Raw genomic sequence first — 23,324 nt, 5'->3', positions numbered from 1 at the left:
TGTGAGGGCATTTCTTGAGGAAAATGGACAGAGCTCCGCACCCAAGTCTGATGTCAGATGAGCCTTCAAAGCCTCTGCTTTTTAAAAGAGCAAAGTGAGAAGCACAAACACACGAGGAGTGGGAAAAAGTGAGGGAACATTGAGCTGTTCTGGTTAATGGTTCAGGGCTCACTTAGAGAGAGACCCCGAGTGGTCGTGAGCCCCACTTTCTGAGAATCTCTGGGAGCCTTTTACCCGGGGACTGTGCAGTACTTCTGAACACATTTCCATCCAGAATGAGGAAAACGAGGTTTAAAGAGAAGGCATTCCAATCTAACAGTAGGAACTAGCAGATGAAAGACAAGAAGAGCATTAAGATACGTGATATGCCTGTCATGTGCCAGGCACTGTGCTTGGTATGTTCTTCATAACAGTCCTACTTTACCTGCATGTTACAGAGAATAAGACCAATGCTGAGAAAAGCCATATGTTAATGAATAAAAGTCACACTCTACCAACATGGATAGTTGACTCCAAAGTCTCCTCTTTACTATAATACCTTGAATTTGGGGAAGAAACATATTTTCTTTTCTGAAGTTAAAGGTTGCAATTGGTGCAGGCTGTATGTGAGAATGAAGTAGGAGAAGGAAAAACTAAATTTTATTTCCAGCCAACGGTTGTTGCCTCTAACAAAGATATTTCTATTCGCACTGTGATACGAAGTCCTGATGCAACATATTTTTGAGTGTTTCTGATTTCAAGGTTCTTCTCCGAGTGGAAAACAGCTGTGCACTAGGTAACATTTGCAACCAGACTCGAGGATTAGATGCAGAACTTTCCACAACATTAGCAGCGGGGCCCGTGTGGAGGTGTCAGTATTGATTACAGCCTGATAATTGTGCATGCTGAAAGGCTGCCCCCCTCCTGTTGCCTGCATGTTTTCTTGTTCACAGGAGGCAGATATTTGGAAACATGCTGGGAAGGGAAAAACTCAGCTGGCAGAATTGGAATTCAAAATTATAATACCGTCTTAATTTAGAAAATTAAATGTCATTCTGAATTCTTTTATGGGCCACGGCTGGAACAAAGCTATAGTTTGTCTGCTGTGGGTTGCATGTGCTTTTAGCCCCTAACCCCCATTTTTTGGGGGGGAGTTAATCCTCGCTCGAGGATATTTTCCCATTGATTTTTTAGAAAGTGTGGCAACAGAAGGGGGAGGGGAGAGAGAGAGAAACTTTGATGTGAGAGAGACACATTGATCGGTTGCCTCCTGCACACACCCTGACCCAGGCCAGGATCAGGCCTGCAACCGAGGTACATACCCTTGACTGGGAATTGAACCCAGACCTTTGGTCCACAGGCCGACACTCTAACCACTGAGCAAAATGGCCAGGACTATATAGCCTTTTCTAAATGTTCTCTCTTCCAGGTAAATTATTGGCAAATGGCTAAGCATGTGGAAAGGTCTGCCCTAACACATCTGCTATGGTTTTCTTTCCTTTACTCTCTAGGGTCTGTTTACTTTTCCTGATCATTTTTCTCATTGCAACCAGACCTTAGAAATTCTGAATGAAGCATCGTGGCCAGTTCTGAGCTAGGAGCCTAGTTGCTACCTGTAATACTTCTGTGAAGAAATTGATCCTTTCTGAGGGACATATTTCTCAATCTAATCTCTTTCCCGAGCGTCTCTGGCCACACAGTCTGGTAAGGGTGACATTGTAGACTGTGATACAGGGAAGCAATCCCTCAGCTGCTCACGCAGCAGGGGATGGAAAATCAATGAGAATATTTTAAAATGTAAAATGTGAGTGATGGAGAGGGGAGGAGGTGCTCTCTAAATAGAAGTAAAGCTCTTAGGGCTGCCAAATTTTTAGTGGCGTTTAGTTGTTTTGCTTCTAAAAGTCTTGGACCAAGTTCCATGGGGCTGAGCCTGCCTGGGAGGCAGTCAGCTCCTCCTGTACCTGTGTGTCTCCCAGGGGAGACCCTAGACCATGCTTGTGCCCTGGAGTTACAGGGCTAACTTCCTAGCTGTCCTGAAAGGACTCACATGGCGGCGGTTCATTTCTTTCCTTCAGCAAACCATAAACTCAGCGTTTTCCACTGGTGTTAGCTCCCGAATATGCTAAACATGGGACTCAAGATCAGAAGCCTTGGTTTGAAGTCTCAGCTTGACCACTCATTATCACTCAAAGCTTTTTGAGTATCTGCAGTTAATATATAAAAACATATGTTTGAAGATCAATTGCAAGGAGGACGTAAAAACACTTTGTAACATATATTAGAACTTTCTGATATAAAGGGGTAGTGTATTTCTTAGCTTGCCTTGAAATCTGCATCCCTAGTAAGGAGGTCTAGCTTTATTACTACTCTGTGTTAAACTAACAGATTGAATGAAGTTTCTTTGCATGTATCAGCTTCTTACCTGTTTGACTAAAAACCCTTTGGTTCTTCAGGTGTGTGATGCAACCACGCATGCTGGTCCTGTGCTATGAGGCCCAAGCTTTCACCACAGAGTATGATGCCATCTGGGTCTCTTTTGGATAATATTGGCCAGGACACTTTGTGGTATTAGTATAGTGGTTAAGGGGGCAGGCTGTGGAGCCAGACACAGCTGGATTCTAATTCTAGTTCTGCCTCTTACTAGCTGTATGCCATTGGACAAGACATCTCACCCTTCTAAGCCTCAGTATATTCATCTGTGAAACAGGAGTAAGTATAAAGAATAAATGAGGTGATTTGTGTAAAGCTCCAGCACAGAGTGTGGTCCTCAATAAACAATATCTAGCATTATATTTAGAGTGATTATATATCCCAATCTCTGGGAAAATGTGGAAGATTTAACCAAGTGGCAGAGAAGCCTTTGATGATGATGATAATAATAATACTCCATTGAGCACTTAATATATTTTAAACGTAGCACCAGAGACTTTATTGAATTACTCAGTCTTTACAGTATTTATAAAGTAAGTATTATCTTCATTTTATAGGTGAAGAGAAAGAGATCTAGAGATGTTACTATTATAGAGAGAGTGGGCTTACTATTATAGTAAGCCCTCCCCATTACTTCTCTCATATCCTTTTATTTCATCTATACTAATAGTCACATTCTGAAAGTGTTTTGTTGCTTCATTTGTTTACCTGTTTATTGCCTCTCTTTACTCCCTAGAATGATGGCTCTTTGAAGATCCCTGCCTTACCCTACCTGCAAGGAGCAACATGCAGGTCTGGCACCTGGTAGGTGCAAAAATATTTAGTGAAGGAAGGAAGGAAGGAAGGAAGGAAGTAAGGAAGGAAGGAAGGAAGGAAGGAAGGAAGGAAAAGGGGAGGGAGTGAGGAAGGGAGGGAGGAAGGAAGGAAGAAAGGGAGGGAGGAAGGAAGGAAGGAAGGAAGGAAGGAAAAGGGGAGGGAGTGAGGAAGGGAGGGAGGAAGGAAGGAAGAAAGGGAGGGAGGAAGGAAGGAAGGAAGGAAGGAAGGAAGGAAGGAAGGAAGGAAGGAAGGAAGGAATGCACTATACTATTCTTTGGTATTTTCAGCTCTAATACAAATACCATTATTATTTTGGGGATTTTTTTCCTGATATTTAAGAACTTGATGGCAGAAATAGTGTGTATTGCCTATTTTTCTCACTGGCCACTAAAACCAGGCTGGGCATCAAAAAAAATGCTTTAAGTTAAACATTAAAGTCAATGTGCAAAAATTCAGTCTCAAAAAAGGGGCATGATAGATCAGACTAGAATTCTGGTCAAGAAAATTTTCTGGGGAATTTTATTCTGTTATTTAGTCTGTTACTCTAGAAATAATGATTGGATATATTGTTATGAAGAACCCAGGAAATATAAAGAGCTAAGGAGATGCTAACTCAATATGATTTATGTTGAGCTCATTTCCTATTACTGGATGTTGATTAATACTATGTTAATATCTACCAAGGGAAGGTAAGATTTGCCATGCAAAGATACAAATCTCACTTTGACAGGCTTCTTGCTCTGTGTTATCTATTTCCTTTCATATTTATTCATGTGTGGTTTCTCTGTCACTCATGAAGCTTTCTCTCTAAATATCACCCTGCATCTTAAATTTGTATTTTTAGGGCTCGTTGAAATTAAGGATGCTCCCATATAAGGGCCAAAGCATTTTCTCTAGGGGATCAAGAATCAAGATGGAGGCAGGAGATTCACTAGCTGCTAATTTTGGCTGTCTGTGATAAGCTTGAACTTTCCTGTCTTTGTAATTTTGTGGAATCCAAACATGGTTTATCATTTATTTCTTGAGCACCTGTCATGTGCCAGTGTCTTTACTAAGTATACAGTATTTTCACAAATATACTTTTGCATAGACATAGTTCAGGGGCCGGCAAACTTTTACCATAAAGGACCAGGTAGCAAATAGTTTAGCTTTTGTGGGCCATACAACTGCTCAATTCTTCCGTGATGTGAAAGCCTCTACAGACAACACATAAGTGAATGGGCCTGGCTGTGTTCCCTTAACACCTGATTTGGAAACACACGCAGTAGAGCTAAATTTGGCCCATAACCTTAGTTTGCCAACCAATGGGAGAGTTGAACACTTCTAATAAAACTGACAAAGGACCTATAAAGGATTTGAAACCACTATGTGGATTTATGGCTAATTTTTTTCAAGTTCTTCATCTAATTATCCACAGAGCCTATGAAAAATATGGGCCAAATAATCCTGGCTGTTAGCTTGTAGACCAAAGTTTTGATTTCATGTTTGATTTTTCCTATGACAGAAGCATGGTGAGCATTGCCTCTCTAAAATGTACCACCTAAAAATGCAATGGGAACACTGTCCTTGTAGTCATCGCGGGAGCTACTTCCCCAGAAGGCATGCACTCTCGTGGAAGTTTCAATCAGGAGTGATATAGGCATCAGGATAGGAGCCAGTCAGAGAACTTGCGCTTTTGATTGATGGCAATTTACACTCCTGGCCCAGAGAAAGACAAACCCGTGTGTGTGTGTGTGTGTGTGTGTGTGTGTGTGTGTGTGTATGTGTGTAAATCAGACTCTCCTAATTAACCAATGTCAGAGACTCCTCGTTTATAGCAGTCACTCTGTGTTGGGATCCCAGCTCCCCCAATTACCAGCTGTTAGAATTTGGAGCCTGTTACTATTTCTGATTCTTCGTTTTCTATTCAGGAAAAATGGTGAAAGAAATCTTACCTAATCCCCAGGGTTGTTGTGGATAACTGAGATGATGATGTATACTGAGTTTTACACTAGTGCTTGGAACACAGTAAACACTAGAAAAGTGAAAGCTATTTTTGAATCTGGTAATAGAAAAACACTCATGACTTACTGTGCCTCAACCCCTGTTCTAAGTGTTTCATTTGCATATTGCTCATTTACCCTCAACAATAGCATTGTGAGGAAGGTAGGGTCATTAACTTCATTTTACAAATGAGGGAAGCCATATACCACCTACAGGTGGTAAAACTGGAATTCCATCCAGACAATTTGCCCCCATCTGTGCTTTAACCACTCTGGCTACCACACAAAAGATGGCAGTCTCTTGTCTATCTGGCCCTAAAAGGACAAGTGTTTCTTAGACAGCTAACACTGTATTTGGGTTAAAGGAACATTTCATCTCAAACCTCTCTCAATCTCTGGCCTACCTAGAGATCCCATTCCTGCCACTGGGAGATGCTTCAGTTCTGCATTAGAACATAGAATGTATTTTCTTTTAGAAAAATTGTTATAGAATTTATGAAATATAATGGAATAGTATCAATGATGCTATCTATACTTCCTGTGTATAAAAGCCAGTGACTTATGTAGGCCAGCCTGGTGTTTTAACATTGCATTAATGGGAAAAACTCTGTTGTTTCAGGCATTGATTTATTAAGTGACATTTGCTAGTGTCTTGCATATAGAATCAAAATAACACTACATTCTGAAAATGGCTATTTATTTACCACCCTATATAAAATTGCACCTCTTCAATGTCAGCATTTCATATCCTCCTTATCTGCTTAATTTTTCTCCACAATCTGATATATCACAATTTGAATATACTATGCTTATTTGTTCATATGCTATTTGTATTTATTACCTGATTTTGGAGATGATAGCCCTGACCGGTGTGGCTCAGTTAGTTGAAATGTCCCATGCATGCAAAGGTGGCAGGTTCAATCCCCAGTCGGGGCACATACCTGGGTTGCAGGTTCAATCCCCAGTTGGGGCATGTGTGACAGGCAACTGATTGATGTCTCTCTCTCTTTCTCCCTCCCTCTCCCTCTCTCCCCCTTCCTCCCTCACAAATCAATAAAAAATGGAGATGATAAATTGTCATCAGTGCAAAGGAGATGATATGCGAACATCCTGAGCACCATGCCTGGTGCATAGTAAAAGCTCATAAACTTTACCTATCAGAAAGGTTAATAAACCACAGACACCTATGCAAGTGGGACAGACTATTTTCCAGGTTGCCGTCCAGGTGGGGAGAAGCCCAGGCAAGCAGCCTGGTGCATGATATTAACTGAAGAATCTAAGCTAGAATATTTAGACAGTGACTCTTGAAATGGGATGGGAATTTATGTCGGGATGTACTTCTGCTACTGAAGGCAAAATGTCCGGCTCCTCAGGGGCTTGGGAGTGAAATAAAAGTTGACAAATTTATAATGTAAGATGTAATATGTTCGAATCTTTACGATGACTGTAAACATGCCATATAGCTGAAATATTGGCTAGTTAGCTCACAAGGAAATCACTACTCATTTCAGAGGCTCCTGCACAGAGCCTTTCCCATAGCCCTGCTGCAACAGTTCACCAGGATGCCTTACTTATGCAGACATTTCTCTTTGGTAGAAAATGACTTTGTGAGTTTTATTCTAGCTAATCCTCATACTCTAAGTTGTCGTTATGATAAGTTATTGGTGTTTTGAAAGAATACTTTATATTCTAAACAACTTGCTTCTGTTTTTAATATTGGAATCTTACTGGGTTGGTTTAGCTGAGGCAGAAAGGTGACCTTCCCAGATAAATAACATTCTAATTGTAATAGCTTTACTTTATAACTCTTTAAAAGATAGCAGCGTTGTCGGAAAGTGGGCTTACACTTAAGTATCAGTTTGTAAAAATTAATGAACCTCCCTTCAGTGCTACCAAGAGCTTCTTAATGACCATTAAAGATTATTAGGGAAGATCATTCATACTGTCACAGCCCAGAAATTTCTGTCTTTTGACTAACTGGGCGTAAGAGGAACATGAGTTTTCTTTCAGTGCAGCAGTCTGCGAGACTAAAAAAAATATTCAAGACTGCCTTTTCTACTTGTCGTATATGCATGGATAATTATCTATTTTAAAACATGTTTAGAATGGGGACAATAGGCCTGATGGGATTTAATAACCTCTCCTGACTAATTATTCTGAGGAGATGGGTGGAGTTGGGGAGGAGCCAGAAACAGAAATGGTTATTCATTAGCTCAAAAGCCGCAGTCAATAACAGCAGTTTTCTACCTCTCTGAATTTTGGGTCTGCATTGGATTTCAAGTGGTGCGCACAGTCTCCTTGAGTTGGGAGAGCTCCCCTCAGGAATAAACAAACCTCCTTTATGATCCTGAAGTGTGAAGAGCTCGGTGCACTGATAAAGGAAGTGTTGTTCTGTGGGGCCTGTCTGGCTCTCACCTTTAGTGCCTCGAGGGTCTTCTGAGGCACAAAACCTGGGAAGAGTCAAGCACCCTTGATCAAGTCGATCCCTGTTTATTATTTGCACCTTATGATACCATCTTTCTGTGAGCTAAAGTCAGTAACAAAGTCAAGAACCGTGTGCAAGATGGAGTGGGCTGCTTTTGTCACAAGGCTAATTGCTCTTGAGTGTGTTTCCAGAATCCTTCAAAGATAAATTGGAAAGAGCCAAGATGTTTGAGGGAAAACAAAACAGGCTGTGAACACCAGATATGCCAGCTGAAGATGCTGATAAAGGAGAGACATGGCTCAATGCGGTGAGTACAGAGCTATTGCCATGAGCTGTTTGTTTCTCCGTGTTTTTGAGTGAGGGATTTATTGAGGCACCTGGCTTCTCTCCATTTGGAGGCGGGGCCACGGATGGAACTTTTTTTGTGACTGTAGAAGTCGCTGCCCTGTGGTAATGCACCGCCTCCCATGCAGTCCAGCCCTTACTAACAGATCCTTGCCTCAGTGAAGGGACTGAAGTGCTAAATGTGAAATTGTACAGGTTGTGGGTATGTCACTTGCCACCACCGTAAAGGAAACAAACTGAGGACAATGAAATGCTCATCTAAGTAGGACACCAGGGGGTGGGCTAGAAGGGGTCAATGGGGGGAAAAGGGGGCATATGTAATTCTTTTTAATAAAGATTTTAAAAATAAATAAATAGGACACAAAGTGTAAAGAGCATCAGGTTCAGTGCCTTTGATCGTCTAAACAAAGGGATGAATTTTTCCTAATTTTCTTGACATGTTTACTGGGAATGAGTCTCAGGACAGGCCCACTGCAACGTGTTTAGATGTCACTAAAGAATTCAGAGCACCTGCAATTTGCTGCTGTACCAGGTTAGTTTTTCCAAATATGAATGGGACTTAATCCTGTTATCATTCTGCCTGTCATCTACCTCTCTCATTTCCCAGCATGAATGGCCAAGTCTCTCTTCAAGTCCCCTCCCGCTGCCATTTCCTCTTCATTCTCAGTCGATGATTTTCCATTCTATTTCACTGAGAAAGCAGAAACCAGCTTGTGAGAACTCATCACTTCCTGCCCCATAACCTAAAATTGATCTGTAACAGTAATTGTCTTTATCTCTTCCCCTTGCATCATGCTCCTTCCTTCTTTAATCCACTCGTTTATCCACTTATTGGTTTGGCATTCATTGGATACTGCTAGGTGCCAGACCCTGTGCTAGGTGCTGCAAATGGATCAGTGAGCTAGACACAATCTCTGCTGACAGGAAAAGAAAGATACTCCCCTTCTCTCCAAGGTAAAGCGCTTTGCCTACCGTCTTTATGGTATTCCTTCTGGCCTTCCAGGACCGTGCCCTATCAAAATTGAATCTTGTTTGTGTATCTACAAATAATTCCTCCCACTCAACTTTTGTCTACCAGTATTTAAGCAGGCTCAGGTTTCTTCTAAAGAAGTAAAAAATAATTCCTCCCACTCAACTTTTGTCTACCAGTATTTAAGCAGGCTCAGGTTTCTTCTTAAGAAGTAAAATAAAATAAAACAAATGAAAATACTCTGACTTATTTCTCCCTGTCATTACTGCTCGCTCTCTCTCTCTCTCTCTCTCTCTCTCTCATAATCAAGTTTGTTAGAACAGCTGTCTACTCTTATTCTCTGACTACCAGTCCCCTGCTCCCCATCTATTCATTCATTAACTCCATGAAATCTAATTTATTCCTCCCAACACTTTTTGGAAACCATACTCACAAAGGTTATCAATGCCTGTTCAGGTGCTTTTCCAGTTCTCATCTTTACCATTTTCTATTGACCACTCTTATAAGTTTCTCTCTTAGGCTTTTGTGACTCTACTTTCTTCTGGTTTTCCTCCCTGGAAATTCCTTCCATTTATTTTACAGGCTCTCCAGCCTAGTCTCCCCAGAATTTTTACTCCTCCAAAGTTTCTTTTCTATTCCACAAAATTTCCTCCAGTAATCATATCTACTCCAGGGTCTTCAATAAACCATCTGTATATTGTTTGCTCCCAAATCTACATCTCCAGGCCAGATGATTCGTCTGAGCTCTAATTCTATATTTCTAACTGTACCCTTGTAGTCTATAGACACTTTAAGTACAACATGTGCAAAACTGAATGAAATATGCTCACTGTTCTGAAATATGTGCCTCCATTCATTGTTCCTCATTTAGGCAAGTTACCCTATACAATTAATAATAGTAGTAGCTACCATATACTATTTCTATGTTCCAGACACCATGCACAGTACTTTATATGGACTTTTACACTAAATTATAATATAATAATAACTACCTTTAGAGAAAAGTGCTGTGACTAGCATCCTTTTTACAGATGTGCAAACTGAGTCAAGTTAACTTGCTCACATCACTTAGTGGCTCTGACCCCAGGGAGTGAGACTCTGGAATATAGGCTCTCAACTATCAGTCACTCTCTTTTTCAATGGTTCAAGTGAGTTACCTTTGGCTCCTTTCTCTTCCCTTTTCCTCACATCTACTCACACCAAGTCTATTGATTCTATTCCCAATGCATCTATTTCTTTATAGTCTTACTGGTATCATATTAGGCCTTACCAGAATCATTGTCTTGCCCATATGGTTACAGCACTCTCCTAATTAATGTCCTTGACTCTGGTCTATTCCTTGCCTACATTGAAGACAGTGACCTTCCTCAAGCATACATCTGATTATAATATGATTTGCCTTGTAATTTTCCAGTGTTGTCCATATCCCTCAATATTTTATATAAATTCCATATTTCCTTGCTTCATTGGGCTCATTTTTTGTTGCCCAGCCCTTTTTAGCTCCTTGAAGTTCTCTGGACTGATTATGTACTTTTGGGACCCCTGACCTTCACCTCTGTAGTTCCCACTGCATAATGTCTCCCTTCCCATTTTCACTTACAAAACTACTGTTCATTTGTAAGGCCTGGCTTAAGCATTTCCTTTTCCAAAAAGCCTTTCTGTTGCTCACCTCTTTCCAAGCCATCTAGGTCAGGTAACACTAATCATGCATTTTCCTACAATAACACTTATTCATTTTCCAGTGTTGTCCATATCCCTCAATATTTTATATGAATTCCATATTTCCTTGCTTCATTGGGCTCATCTTTTGTTGCCCAGCCCTAACGAGCTCCTTGAAGTTCTCTGGACGGATTATGTACTTTTGGGACCCCTGACCTTCACCTCTATAGTTCCCACTGCATAATGTCTCCCTTCCCATTTTCACCTACAAAACTACTGCTCATTTGTAAGGCCCGACTTAAGCATTTCCTTTTTCAAAAAGCCTTTCTGTTGCTCACCTCTCCAAGCCATCTAGGTCAGGTAGCAATAATCTATGGTTTTCCCTACAATAACACTTATTTTACTAGAGGCCCAGTGCATGAATTTGTGCATGGGTGGGGTCTGGCTGGCCCAGCCCGTGGATCAGGGCTGGGCCTGTCAAGAGGAGGAGATGGCGGGAGGTTGGCCCGCAGGCCTGCCCTGATTGGCTGGGTCAGGGCCAAGCCAGCTGGTGGGAGGGGCCATGGACAATTGGCTGGTTGGTCCGATTGGGGGTGGGACCAGCCATGGGGAGGGGCTGTAGGCCAGCCAGCCCCACCCCTGAATGGGGTGGAGGGGGCCGATTGGGGGCCAGTAGCCTGGGGGAGAGGCCATGAGTAGTTGGCCAGCTGTCCCCGCCCCCTATTGGGGTAAGGGGGGAAATCAGGGGCAGAGCCAGCTGGGGGGAGGGGCTGCGGGAGGTTGGCTGGCCAGCCCCACCCCCCAATCAGGCGGTTCACTGGCCGCAGTGGGTGTCATAGTGACCAGTCATTCTGGTTGTTAGGGTGTTCAGGTTGCTTGCTTTTTATATATATAGATGGCTTTAATTATCCATTTACTTTCCTCTTTTACCTATTAGACTGTGAAGTTTTTGTGAGTAGATACTCTGTTTTCAATCCTAGTGCCTAACACAGTGCCTTGTATACAGTAGATTCTCAATAAAATCATTAATGAATAGGTGAAAATCTGTCCTTGATTCCACTATTTCCTATTTCATATCACAACACCTTGGAAGGGATTGAAATAATTTAACCATCCTTAGTTGTAGGATAACACCGCCTCTGTACACTGCAGTTGGTTTATACACAGTTTTGACTTGATTGATGTTAAGGTATTCACGGAGCAGTCTAATTGATTCATAAAGACATGCCTGGAGGGCCATCCTAGCATTTGATAATTTCTGTTAAATAGTTCTCTTGTAAATTCACCCTCAATCTGAGCCTATTTCTATCTTTCCTGGTAGAGCAGAAAATATCTCCATGCATGCTTTTCTCCCACCCTCCCCAACCCAAATTTTCTGAATGCATAATCTTTCGAATGTGTGCCAAGTAGAATCAGTCACAAAAACGAACCCCTGTCAGGGGGAGCATGGCAGGGAGTCAGTGTGCTTATTGGTGGCGGTTTGAATCACTTGACTTTACCAATGATCTTTAAAATGAGTGTCCCTGCGTGCTCTGCATTTACCCTGCTTCTGCCCTCTCTACCTCTCACGATGGTGCCACATCTCTCTGAATCACTTCCTTATTTTCTAAGCTACGAACTGCTGCCTTCAGAAAATATGCAGAGTTATTCCATAATCATAAATCCCCATAAAACTCCAACAACAAAGGCACAGAATGGAGAAGCATAGGATGTCTTACTTACTTGCCGAAACTATATAATTATGTTCAGGCAATCTACCCAGGGGATAGAGCCAAAAGTCAGCAGTGTTGTTTATGAAAGGTTGTAGCAGTTTCTCCTCCAAAATGATGTTATCTATTTTTATTTCAACTAAATATGGCTGTCAGGTGTTTTACATTATTCATCCTATTTCATATGCACATGTATTCAGCCCTATTTAATTTTCTGAGCTAATTTAACTTTTAGCTTATTCAAGTTCTTCCCATGTGCCTGTCATGAATCTCAGAAGAGCTGTGTTTGACTCTAGTGTCCAGGCCATGACTTCTCAGTTTCAGATAAATCCACTTATTCTTTTCTTTCACTTTGAAAAGAAAACAGATTTGAATGACTTGCATATAAACATTTTTACCATTGTGCACGTTCTATATTTGTAGAGTAATTCACTGTTTAAAATTTAACTCAAAATGTATTTCTTGAATGATGTTCATCAAGGAATATATTCAACCCACTTACTCTCTTAACTGAACCTTCTCTCTCTCCTTGGATCATTCTTCTTTCTTTACTGTCTTTCCCAATTGAGAGAAACATATAAAATTTTGTCTTTGGCCTTCTGGCCATGTTCCAAAAGAGGAAAACAGGTCTTTTTATCTCTAGCAAAAACTCAATTTCTCTTCTAGCTTTCTAAAGGTAAAGCTTCATCCAGAACTCAGTATTTGTCAGTTTGTTCTTATCTCTTTTAAAATTCAACCTTGGTCATACCTTTTTCCCTTTTATCCTAATGATTTCCAAATTCACATATCTGATCTTGACCATTTACTTACAATTTAAATTTTCCACATCCCCATCTTAATCTGAAGATTTTAACATCTCTTCCTCAACATTGCTTTTAACAATTCCATTTTCAGTCTCCTTAAAAAAATAAATCTTTTGAGTCATAGTTGACTTTGTCATCTCTCTCATCCTTTATATCCAGTCTTTACTAGTTTTGTCATTTATCATGACACTGTGGACACAAATATGAATGGGATGATGTTTTAGCCAATCTGGTGGGAAAGACATTTGGACAAATCACTACAGCAACATGGTGTCCCCTACAGATGCAAGAACAAAATGCTACAAAGGGGAGGGAAAACACCAAACCCTGCCAGTGGAGGTCCAGAAAGCCTGCTCTGAGAGGTGATCTACAAGAGGGTGCATTAGACGTAAGAGGTAATGGAGGCCTGCAGAATGCTTGTGGCTAGGGATGTGCACACTGGCTTGGAGGCATGGTAGAGCATGGCCAGTTTAGGAAACCACTTGTCAAATGGCATGTTGGGGAAGGAAGAAGATGAGTTTGGGAAAGTAGGCAGAAAACTGAATATAAATATGCCCCATTGTGCCATGATAATGTCGTTGGGTTTAAACCTATAAGAAATAGGGATATTGGAGGACTTCAGGTAGTGTAGTGATGCTATCAGGTTTGCACTTAGTGACTCTAGGGGCATTCTGGGGATGATTTAGAAGAGGGGAATGAAGAGGCAGGGGGATTGGTTAGGAAGCCTTTGCAACGATTTGGCGAAGCAGAGAGAGACCAGAGTTCTCATCTACAGTGCAGAGAGGAAATGAGGCTGGAATTGAGGAAATGGCAGTAGAAAGAAGAGGTTGGATGTGGGAGGATTTCAGAGGGAAAATACTCCAGGTATAATGATTCGAGGAGAATAGGAAGTTTTGAAATAGACATTTAAGGCATGAAAAGAGGGAACTCATTATGGTCCTGTCAATGGAGGGACAGAGATCACTGAGGGCCCATTGGAATGGAAACTCCAAGGCTAAAGTACATTCTGTCTATGGAGTGTGACCCTGGATGAGGGACCTGGGAAGGCAGGTGGTGGTGATCCTGTGTTTGGTTTTCTGGCCTCATTGATCCGGCCCCAGCCTGCATGTCCTCCAGATGTGTTTCCCACATCTCCCTAACATGAATCTGTGGCCCACATCTGGCTAATTTCATTACTATTTCTCAGATAGCACATGATTTTGTAATTCTGGGATTTTTTTCCTCCTGTTGATAACACTGCCAAACTCAGTGCTGAGGGCACTGGGGATGCAAGGCCTTACTCCTAAGGATGTTAGTGTCAGTGGAAGGACTGACAAGCTAACAATTACGATACATAAGAATTACTAAACCACAAGTAGATGCAAAGTGCTGTGAAAGCATATGTAGAACTCCTAACATACATAGTTAGAACTATGCATTTAGGTATAGAAATCTGCCTGAGAAATTCAGGGAAAGCTTGATGGGGCGCATGGGAGGCATCATTTGATCTTAGATTTGAAAGATAACTGGGAGTTTGCCAGATGAAGGGTATTCCAGCTGAGAGAACAGAGCAAGTTCAAAGAACTACAAATAATCTGGTATCACTGGAGCATAAAGTGTACGAGTAAGTTAGGAGAGCTAGAAGAGATGAAGCTGAGAACATAGCAAGGATCTAGGATCTTACTTTTTATGCTGAGGAGTTTAAATTCTAGGCCTCAGGGAGCTATAAAGATCACTTTGATAACACATCTCTGTGTTAGATCTGTGAGTGAGCAATGTGCAGAATGATGAGGAGGTGTGCAGATGGAAGTCAGAAAGCTTGATGAGGTGTGTATTGGATGAATGCAGGTGACAAATGGTGAACTGGGACAATGTCAGTGTGATGGAGGAGGTCAGAGGAGAGAGTTAGGAGCTAGAAGCTCCAGGACTTGGCTATTGCTGAGATTGCAGGTGAGTAGGACAGAAAGGCTCTTAGAGGGACTCCTGTAGTTCTGGCTTGGGCACCTAAAATAGGAAAGAAACACAGAGGTAGAGGTTTATCAGGGAAAACAATGGGTTTAGTTTTAGACATATTAGATTTGATGTATTTACATGAGGTCCACATAACGATTAAGTATGTGTCAGGAGATGTCTGCTAGAGCTGTCTATGGAGACCGGCAGGTGCTAGTTGTAAGGATGGGGGTGGATGGAAGTAGGTGGGATGCCAAAGGGCAGGGAGGAGAGACGGAAGGTAAATGTAACAGGACTAGAACCTGGTTGGGACTTCCCTCACTAGACAATGCCCTTTTGTGTTCAACTGTCTCTTCCTTTTCTCCCTATTGCTGCTTTTAGACATTCTGCCCACCTCTACAGGTCTTGCTGAATGTTATGAACTTTACAAAATCTCCCTCCATTTCCGCCCTCCTTTTTCCTTCGCCCCTCACTGATGGGTGTCCTCTCTTGTAGAACATAATGAATAGTCCACTCAGGAGTATTTGTGTGCAAGGCCCACAGTGGGCTCCTTGAAGGTGAAGAGTTAGTCTTTATGTGTCCCTATAGCATCTGCACCTCTCCCAGTGCTGAGTGTGTTGGGGGCTGTTTAATCACATTGAGGATGATAGTGAATATAAAATGACCTATTACAAAATTTTACTTAATGTTGACCAAGACCTAGCTTTATACCTTTTACCCTTGCCCCAAGTCATTAAAAAAATTAGTGAAGGAGACTGAACACATAGATACAGCCCCAGCATCATCTGTTTGGAACTTGGGATATCTGTTTGCAGTATAAAGAATTCACAAGAGTCTACATTATATTATATATTAAGAAGAATAAAATAGCTTACTATTTTCAAGGTTAGCTGATTTTACAGTGTGTGTGTGTGTGTGTGTGTGTGTGTGTGTGTGTGTGTGACCAAATTGAGAATTCTGAAGGAGTGTAGGTTTTTCTTTTTTGTAGGCATTTAGGAAAAATAATTTTTGTTTGCTAGGGAAATTATGGCTCAAAGTTGCAAGTATAAAATTGGGAACAAACAATGTGTGTTCATCTAACCATAGGATACAAAGCGTCTAACTGCAGGGGATTGTCACTTAGTCATTTTATGGGATATGCACAAGGTCTTTACTCATATAGAATATGAACCAGAAAATGTAAAGCTGTTTTTAATAATAAAAATAAGATGGCACCTTTAGATAATTGTGTGCTAAGTGACGAAATTGCACTTTTTTACTATTAATGATGTGCTTGAACCCAGACAAGTGGAACAAATAAAACAATTATAAATGAAAGATGGGCCTGTGAAAACACTATAAAAATAGGCCTAGTGAACTTCAGACACTGCTAATTTAGGCCTAATGCTGAAGAGTTTAGTATAATTAATCTGCCTTATAAGATGAATCATTGATTAAGCTATCCATACAACTTAAGGACTTTATCTTCCCAAATATCAGTCCTACTGCCTGACATTCCACCATTACGCTTCTTCCTTTTGTTTAAGATTTCTTCTTTAAAAACTAACTAGCAATAGAGGTGGGAGTTGGAGGGAGGCAGGGGGAGAAGAGAGAAGATACATTAAAGCCCCTTCTTTATTTGAGTGTCTTCATTTTCAACAAGCACATCATATTATAGGAAACTAGAGGCCCAGTGCACAAAATTCATGCATGGGGAAGGGGGGGTTCCCCTCAGCCCAGCCTGCACCCTCTCCAATCTGGGACCCCTTGGGGGATGTCCAACTTCTGATTTAGGCCCAATCGCAGGGATTGGGCCTAAACCGGCAGTCAGACATCCCTCTCACAATCCTGGACCACTAGCTCCTAATCGCTTATCTGCCTACGTGCCTGGTCACCCCTTACTGCCCCCCCTGCCAGCCCCAACTGCCCCTCCATTCCGGCCTGGTCACCCCTAACTGCCCCCCACTTTTGGCATGGTCGCCCCACGCAGCCTGCTGTTCAGTTATTTGGTCGTCCCTCACTAACCCCCCTGCCGGCCTGGTCATAGGCAGCCATCTTGTGAGGGCATGAGGGTTAATTTGCATATTACCTCTTTATTATATAGCATTGCTTACGAGAGAGCTAGGAGCCTGCTTAGGGGTTGAAGGTCACTGAGGACAGGAGTGAGGGAAGATAGCTGATGGAGCAGGTGGGAGGAGAGCAAACATGAGTTTTGTCTGATGCATCTGACTCAATTTGAACAGTGACTCTATGAGTAATTGTTAGTCCCATTTTAATGATAAGGAAACTGAGGTTGAGAGAAACGGACTCACAGTCTTTCTCATTTTTTTCTGTGCTATTCTCTTTGAGAATAATAATTTTAACATTTTTATGTAAAAGCAGGATACAAAATTATATATACTATGTATATATAAAATAATATAAAAAGAGCAATGAAAATATCAGAAAAATAATATAACTAAATACTAATAAATTGTGGTTTTAAGAAGTGGGGTAAAGGATATTTTTTTCTTATTCCTAGTTTTTTGTGTTTTTTCATAAAACACATGATTGCTTTTATATTGTCATTGTGGTAACAATGGAAACAGCAACAAAAGGCATGTATTGCTTTAAAAAATGCTTTTGTTTCTTAGATACCAACATTCTTCTAATAAAGTAGAAGGCATTTAAGAAATTTATGGACACAAAGACTGTTTGGTATTTTATAGGCTTGTTTAGTCACATAAAACCCATAATGAAAATTTGGCCATAAAGTGTTAAAGCCTCTATTTGGGTTATGTTACAGTTCCCCCACCAGCTATGCTAACAGAAAAGAAAGCTACAGTGACTCAACTGAAATTAAAACTGGTGGCGTGATCACTAAAGTATTGTGCAGACCCCTGTATCCCGTGGAAAGCAAATGTTTGAATGGATTGTGTTTATCCATATGATAGCCCTCGGAGGCACACGTTTTTGTTGCCTCCAGAATGCCAAAAGTTCCAATCAATTCCTTTGAAATGTACAGTCAATAATAGAGATATTTTATCTACACAATGCCGAACATCTGAATTGACTGAACTGGGAGAGTATTTTCCCATTGTGCAGATACAGCTGAGATGTGACAAGCTGATCATTTAAACTGTGTCTCCTCAATATCAAAACAACTAATTGTAAGCAAAAGATTTAGTCAATCAGAGAGTTCTCTTGTCTATGCAATTCCAAGCCATTAGTTTGAATAATTTACTTCATTGAATTTACCAAATATTTATTTGGTTTCCTAAAATATAATTAAATCTCTGAGTAATAGGAGCAAGAAAGAATATGGCCTGGGTTTCCTGCATAGAGGATAGAACTTGAAAACAAACAAACAAAAACTCACATTTGTCCCTTACATACAAATGCTCTTTTATTTCCCTTTAACTGTAGTTCTTTAAGGCTAAGCATATTTGACTGTAATAACTTGGTTAGAAATACCTGGCCTGGACATAATATTTATTAAAACAGGGATTAAACTTGCCTGAAAGAAAAAAAAATGCAGAGAAAATATTAAAATAGAAGTCCATGGGTCATAGAAGGTGGAGATTTGAACTTTCAAAGATTTAAGAAAATAATTACTTCAGAAGAAGAAAAGGCTAGATAAAGGTCATTGATTGTGGACAAAACTTCATGACTCTCGTTCCCATTTATCCGGGGCACCACCGTTGTTCCAGACTCAGAACACTGATCCACGTTGAATGTCCTCTCTGCATCGCTTGTATCTAATATGTACACATCTCACCCTTTCTTTCTTCAAAACATCTCCCAAGTTCATATCTTACTTTAAATTTTTCTGATAGAAAGTCTTACAACCTCACTCCCGAATCACTGCCACCAGCTTTCAGAGTGGTCTTTCTGCCGCCATCTCTCGGCCTCCAAACCAAGCTGTCCCAGTCATCATCCTCAGCACCACTTTCCTCCTGCTGCTCCTGCTCACCACTCTCATTTTTTTGCCTCTGCACTAAGTTCAGTCTCCCTTCTCCGCCTGATAGTTGAAATCCTCCAAAGCATCTCTCTCTCTATCTCTCTCTCTCTCTCTCTCTCTCTCTCTCTCTCTCTCTCACACACACACACACACACACACACATACACACACATACACACAGCTATCAATCCCATCTTACTCTTTACTACTCGCCCAAATACCTCATTCATTTTGGTCAACAAAGTCATTCCATCCCGTAAAATTCCCACCCTATGTGCCCCCCCTTATCTCCTCTTCAAACCCATACCCTTCTCATCCCAGCCAGGTCCTTTCTGTGTGGAGTGCTGTCCCTCCTGACTTTCATTTTCCAAATTATCCCCATCTTTCCAGAGCCTTCTCAAATGCCACCTCTTCTGTGAAGTCTTCTCTGATGTCTCTTGCTTTAAAATTTCCTTTCTTTTCTCTGAACTCCCATCCCATCTATAATTAGGGCTAAATGACAGGACACAGTACTTAAATATGATTCTATTGATTCATATGTCATCCCATATTTCTTTCTGAGGGTGTTATTGGCATTTGTAACAAGGCACTTCCTTGCGCAGGACTGTCTTGCACGTTCCAGGACATTTGGCATCCCTGGCTCCAGATGCTAGCTGACAGTGATGTTATTGTGACAACCCTAAATGTTCTGAGTACATTTCCAAACGCCCTAATTATTAAAAGTTTCCTTAAAGAAGGTACTGTATAATATACACATTTGTTTAACAAATAATCTGTTTAAATGGCAAATGAATGTTTTTAAGAATAAATCTGTATTTTCTTTTTTTTTATTATTGACTCTATTACAGATTTCCCCCATATTTCCCCCTTTTGCCCCCCTCCACCCTGCCTCCACCTCACCCCCACCCCAGGCCTTCACCGCATTATTGTCTGTGTCCATGGACTATTCATCTATGCATATAAATTCTTTGGTTGATCTCTTCCCGTCCTCCCCACCTCATCCCCTCTGAGAACTGTCAGTCTGTTCATTTATCCATGCCTCTGGTCCTATTTTGTTTGTCAGCTCATTTTGTTCTTTAGATTCCACATGTAAGTGACAGCTATTAAGGAAAGACAGCCAGTCAGAGAAAGACAAATATTACATGATATTTGTCTTTCTCTGACTGGCTGCATTTTCTTAATAGCTGTCAGCATGCTAGAAAATTATGAAGGAGGTTAATTAACACCCAGATGTTAATTATCATGCCATTTTAGGTGTCTTTCATAAGATAGACAATCCTGGATGTTGCTGTTTGCCCTCATTTTATAAATGAGAAAACTGAGGCTCAGAGAGTTCTGCTTCTCCAAGATCACACAACTTGATTAGAACCCTGGCATTTAAGCTCAGGATTGTTTGGAGCCAAAATTTTTCCTTTTCCTTCTGCCACACAGCCTCTGTAAAGACAGCCTATCTGTAACAGCTTTGAAATAAGAGTGTGCATATGTAACAGGATTAACAATTTAATGCTGTTCAGTACTAATGACTGTAATTGAAAGGAAGGAAATATTAGACCAGACAAGCAATATTTCAGATCTTATAACAAGAATATCAATTGGAGTCTAATGAATAAATTTACTCACTGACCTTCTTTGCTGCAGACATTAGCCCACGTTTGGTCTCTAATTGAGATGTACATATGCTTTACTATCTTATTGTATTTTTTAATGTTTGTCTTGGCAGATGGTCAGCGGTTCTCTTTGAATTTCCCTTAATCAAGTTTTGGGTACTAGATGGCCAAATATGCCTTGTATTAGGTAGTACTGCTAGATTCCCAAAGCAATAGGAATCTAATAGTTGTTCAGGTCTTCTCTTTCTATAATCTAAGTATCTTCAATAATTAAAGTTATGTAAATCAAGTACCACAGTATCATTTAAAATGCTGTAAATATTTCTTTTCAGTTACAGTTCATTATTGATTTCATGTATACCTAAAACACAGACATTTATTAGTAGCTTGTTGCACTTGTGCCCACATTTCCAATTATAATTCTTCATATAGCAGTTAATCTAGAGTTAAAATAGATGATCCATATGCATACTTTCAAGGTATACTCAGTTTCTATCTATGTACACAGGAAGAATTATATTCTACACACACACACACACACACACACACACACACACAATTTGAAAGAGCCCGTGTTGTTGATTTCATTTCTTTTTCAGCTGTGAGCATAAATGTTTACCATGTGTTTATTCTGTTTAGCAAAGAAAGAAAGGAACTTAAAGCTGACTTCATAAGTAACTTAGAACAATTGTGTAAATATAGATAAATATGTATCTGATATAAATGTATTTTTCCTATGTTTTCTTAGAAACCATATCTACTGTAACTGAAGTTGTACTTCACTCACTAGTAAAACTACTATCCAGCTGTAGCCACCTGGGGATTCAGATGATCTGAAAGCATAAAGGGCTTTTTAGTTATGCTTTAGTAGGAAAATCATACATTTTTAAAAATGCAATCGTGTGTGTGTGTGTGTGTGTGTGTGTGTGTGTGTGTGTGTAACAAGTTGAGCTTGGTGTTAGCCTTTTTATCAGAACATTGTCTGAGCAAAGTGCATTCTCAGCCTCTGCAGGCTGACACACTTTGTGGGGGCCTGGTGGGGGTAGAGGGTGATCAAATCTTTCCCACTGAGACTAAGGCAGGTCCTGGAACCCCCTCAGTCCTGTGTCTCAGTCGTGGGCAACTATAGAAGGGTAGGAAAAGTTTCATTATTGCTTTATCTCACCTTTTCTCAAGCTATCTTATCAAATCTTTGCAGTGCAATAGAATTCTTAAAAGATATCCAGCTGCCCCCTACAGAAGCCAGAAAGGGTATAAATATTTTGATACCATTTCCCAGAGAGGCACAAACATTTTAAAGGTGGATTTCTAGGGCTTCTGTTTATAGTTCCTTATACTTTAATAACACCTAAACTGGTACCCGCTGATGTGCTATCAACATCTCCCCATCTATTTTTAGACCTTCAGTTGCTTTAGAGATGGATTTATTATGTAAAGCAGAAGCTTATACTGTGAAATGTTTACATGATTGTATTTTGGTTTAGGCATCAGCTAAGGAGGGCAAAGTTGATCCCATCTCACAAGGAACTCTAGCCCACATTTCCTCCATGGACCCGGATGTTCAGATTTGCTTACCTGTCTTCTTGAAGATATTGTGCTGTTGAAACACCTATTAGAGGTCTTCGAATTCAAATTCTTGTTCTGAGGAGTTGAGCCATTTTTACATGTCTTAGAGTTTTCTTTAGGATCTGAAGGAATGGGATTTAAAAAGAGGATCCTAGCTATAAATCCATAGAGGACAGTGGCCAGGATCATGGGCACACAGTAAAAGACAGCAAAGTCCATTAGGTAAATAGGTGAGTAGTAATTTCTGGAGATCTTGTAGCCACAGGACACCACGATAGCATCTTTGTAGGTGTTAATATTGAGATCCAGCAAGAAGAACCAGAGCATACAGTAAATGGATGTGAAAGCCCAGACGAAGATGATGATCTTTTTGGCTCTGGAAAATGTGCAGAGAAACTGGGCTTTGATGGGGTGACAGATCGCTATGTACCTCTCAATGGTGAAGGCTGTGATTGAACAGGACGAAGCATTAATGCCCAAGTACTGGAGGTAAGTAATACAGAGGCAGCCAACATAGCCATAGACCCAGGAACCGTAGATACTGTCTGTGATGTTGGGTAGGCCCGCGGCCACCAGGACCATGAGATCGGCCACTGCCAGACTCACCAGGTAGCAGTTTGTGGGGGTCCTCATGTGCTTGGTTCTCATGACCACGAGGACTACCATGCTGTTGCCCACAATGCCCAGACCACAAATGATGAGCACAAGTAAGATGGTGACCACTTGGTATTCTAGGGGCACCACTGCTCGTGGCTGGAGCTGTGTCTGGTTCAGTTCGCTGACCGTCTCGTTCTCCATCTTCAGTGGCTTGAAGTTTCCCTGAGACACTTCTCAAAACATTCTCTTTCCAGCGTCCTGCCTTGATCACAGTGCTCCCCTTCCCCTGTGAAGAGCAATAGTCCACATTCATTCACCGCCTCATTCAAATCCAGGGATTGCCCAGAAACCCTTACCTCTTCTCCTTTCACCTCCCCCTTTTCTGCAAGAATGTGGCTCCTGCATACTTCTGAAAACTCCTTTTAGTGCAGCTCTAGTGTAGGATGGAGAAACTGTTTCGAACAGCTTATAGTAAGAGGGACCCGTTTCATGGAGAAAAAATGCTTAAGAAATGAGACACAGAAAAAGCTCCCTGTTTTGAAAAAGTGCTCAGAGGGAAAAACTAAACCATATCTGCTAACTGAAACA

At 40.9% G+C, this 23,324-nt stretch overlaps 1 protein-coding gene across 1 annotated transcript in view; it reads right to left on the bottom strand.

Annotated features, from left to right (window-relative positions):
* Positions 1-23,001, bottom strand: part of TRHR (thyrotropin-releasing hormone receptor) — a 34,381-nt gene extending 11,380 nt beyond the window's left edge. Inside the window, exon 1 of the mRNA XM_005869059.2 lies at positions 22,149-23,001. Within this exon, the coding sequence (XP_005869121.1) occupies positions 22,149-22,937 (789 nt within the window). The 5' untranslated portion in view covers positions 22,938-23,001. The remainder of the gene's footprint in view (positions 1-22,148) is intronic.
* Between the last annotated feature and the right edge of the window lie 323 nt (positions 23,002-23,324).

Source organism: Myotis brandtii, unplaced genomic scaffold (assembly GCF_000412655.1).
Source record: "Myotis brandtii unplaced genomic scaffold, ASM41265v1 scaffold285, whole genome shotgun sequence".
Classification (NCBI taxonomy): domain Eukaryota; kingdom Metazoa; phylum Chordata; class Mammalia; order Chiroptera; family Vespertilionidae; genus Myotis; species Myotis brandtii.
This window is presented reverse-complemented; position numbering and strand designations above follow the sequence as displayed.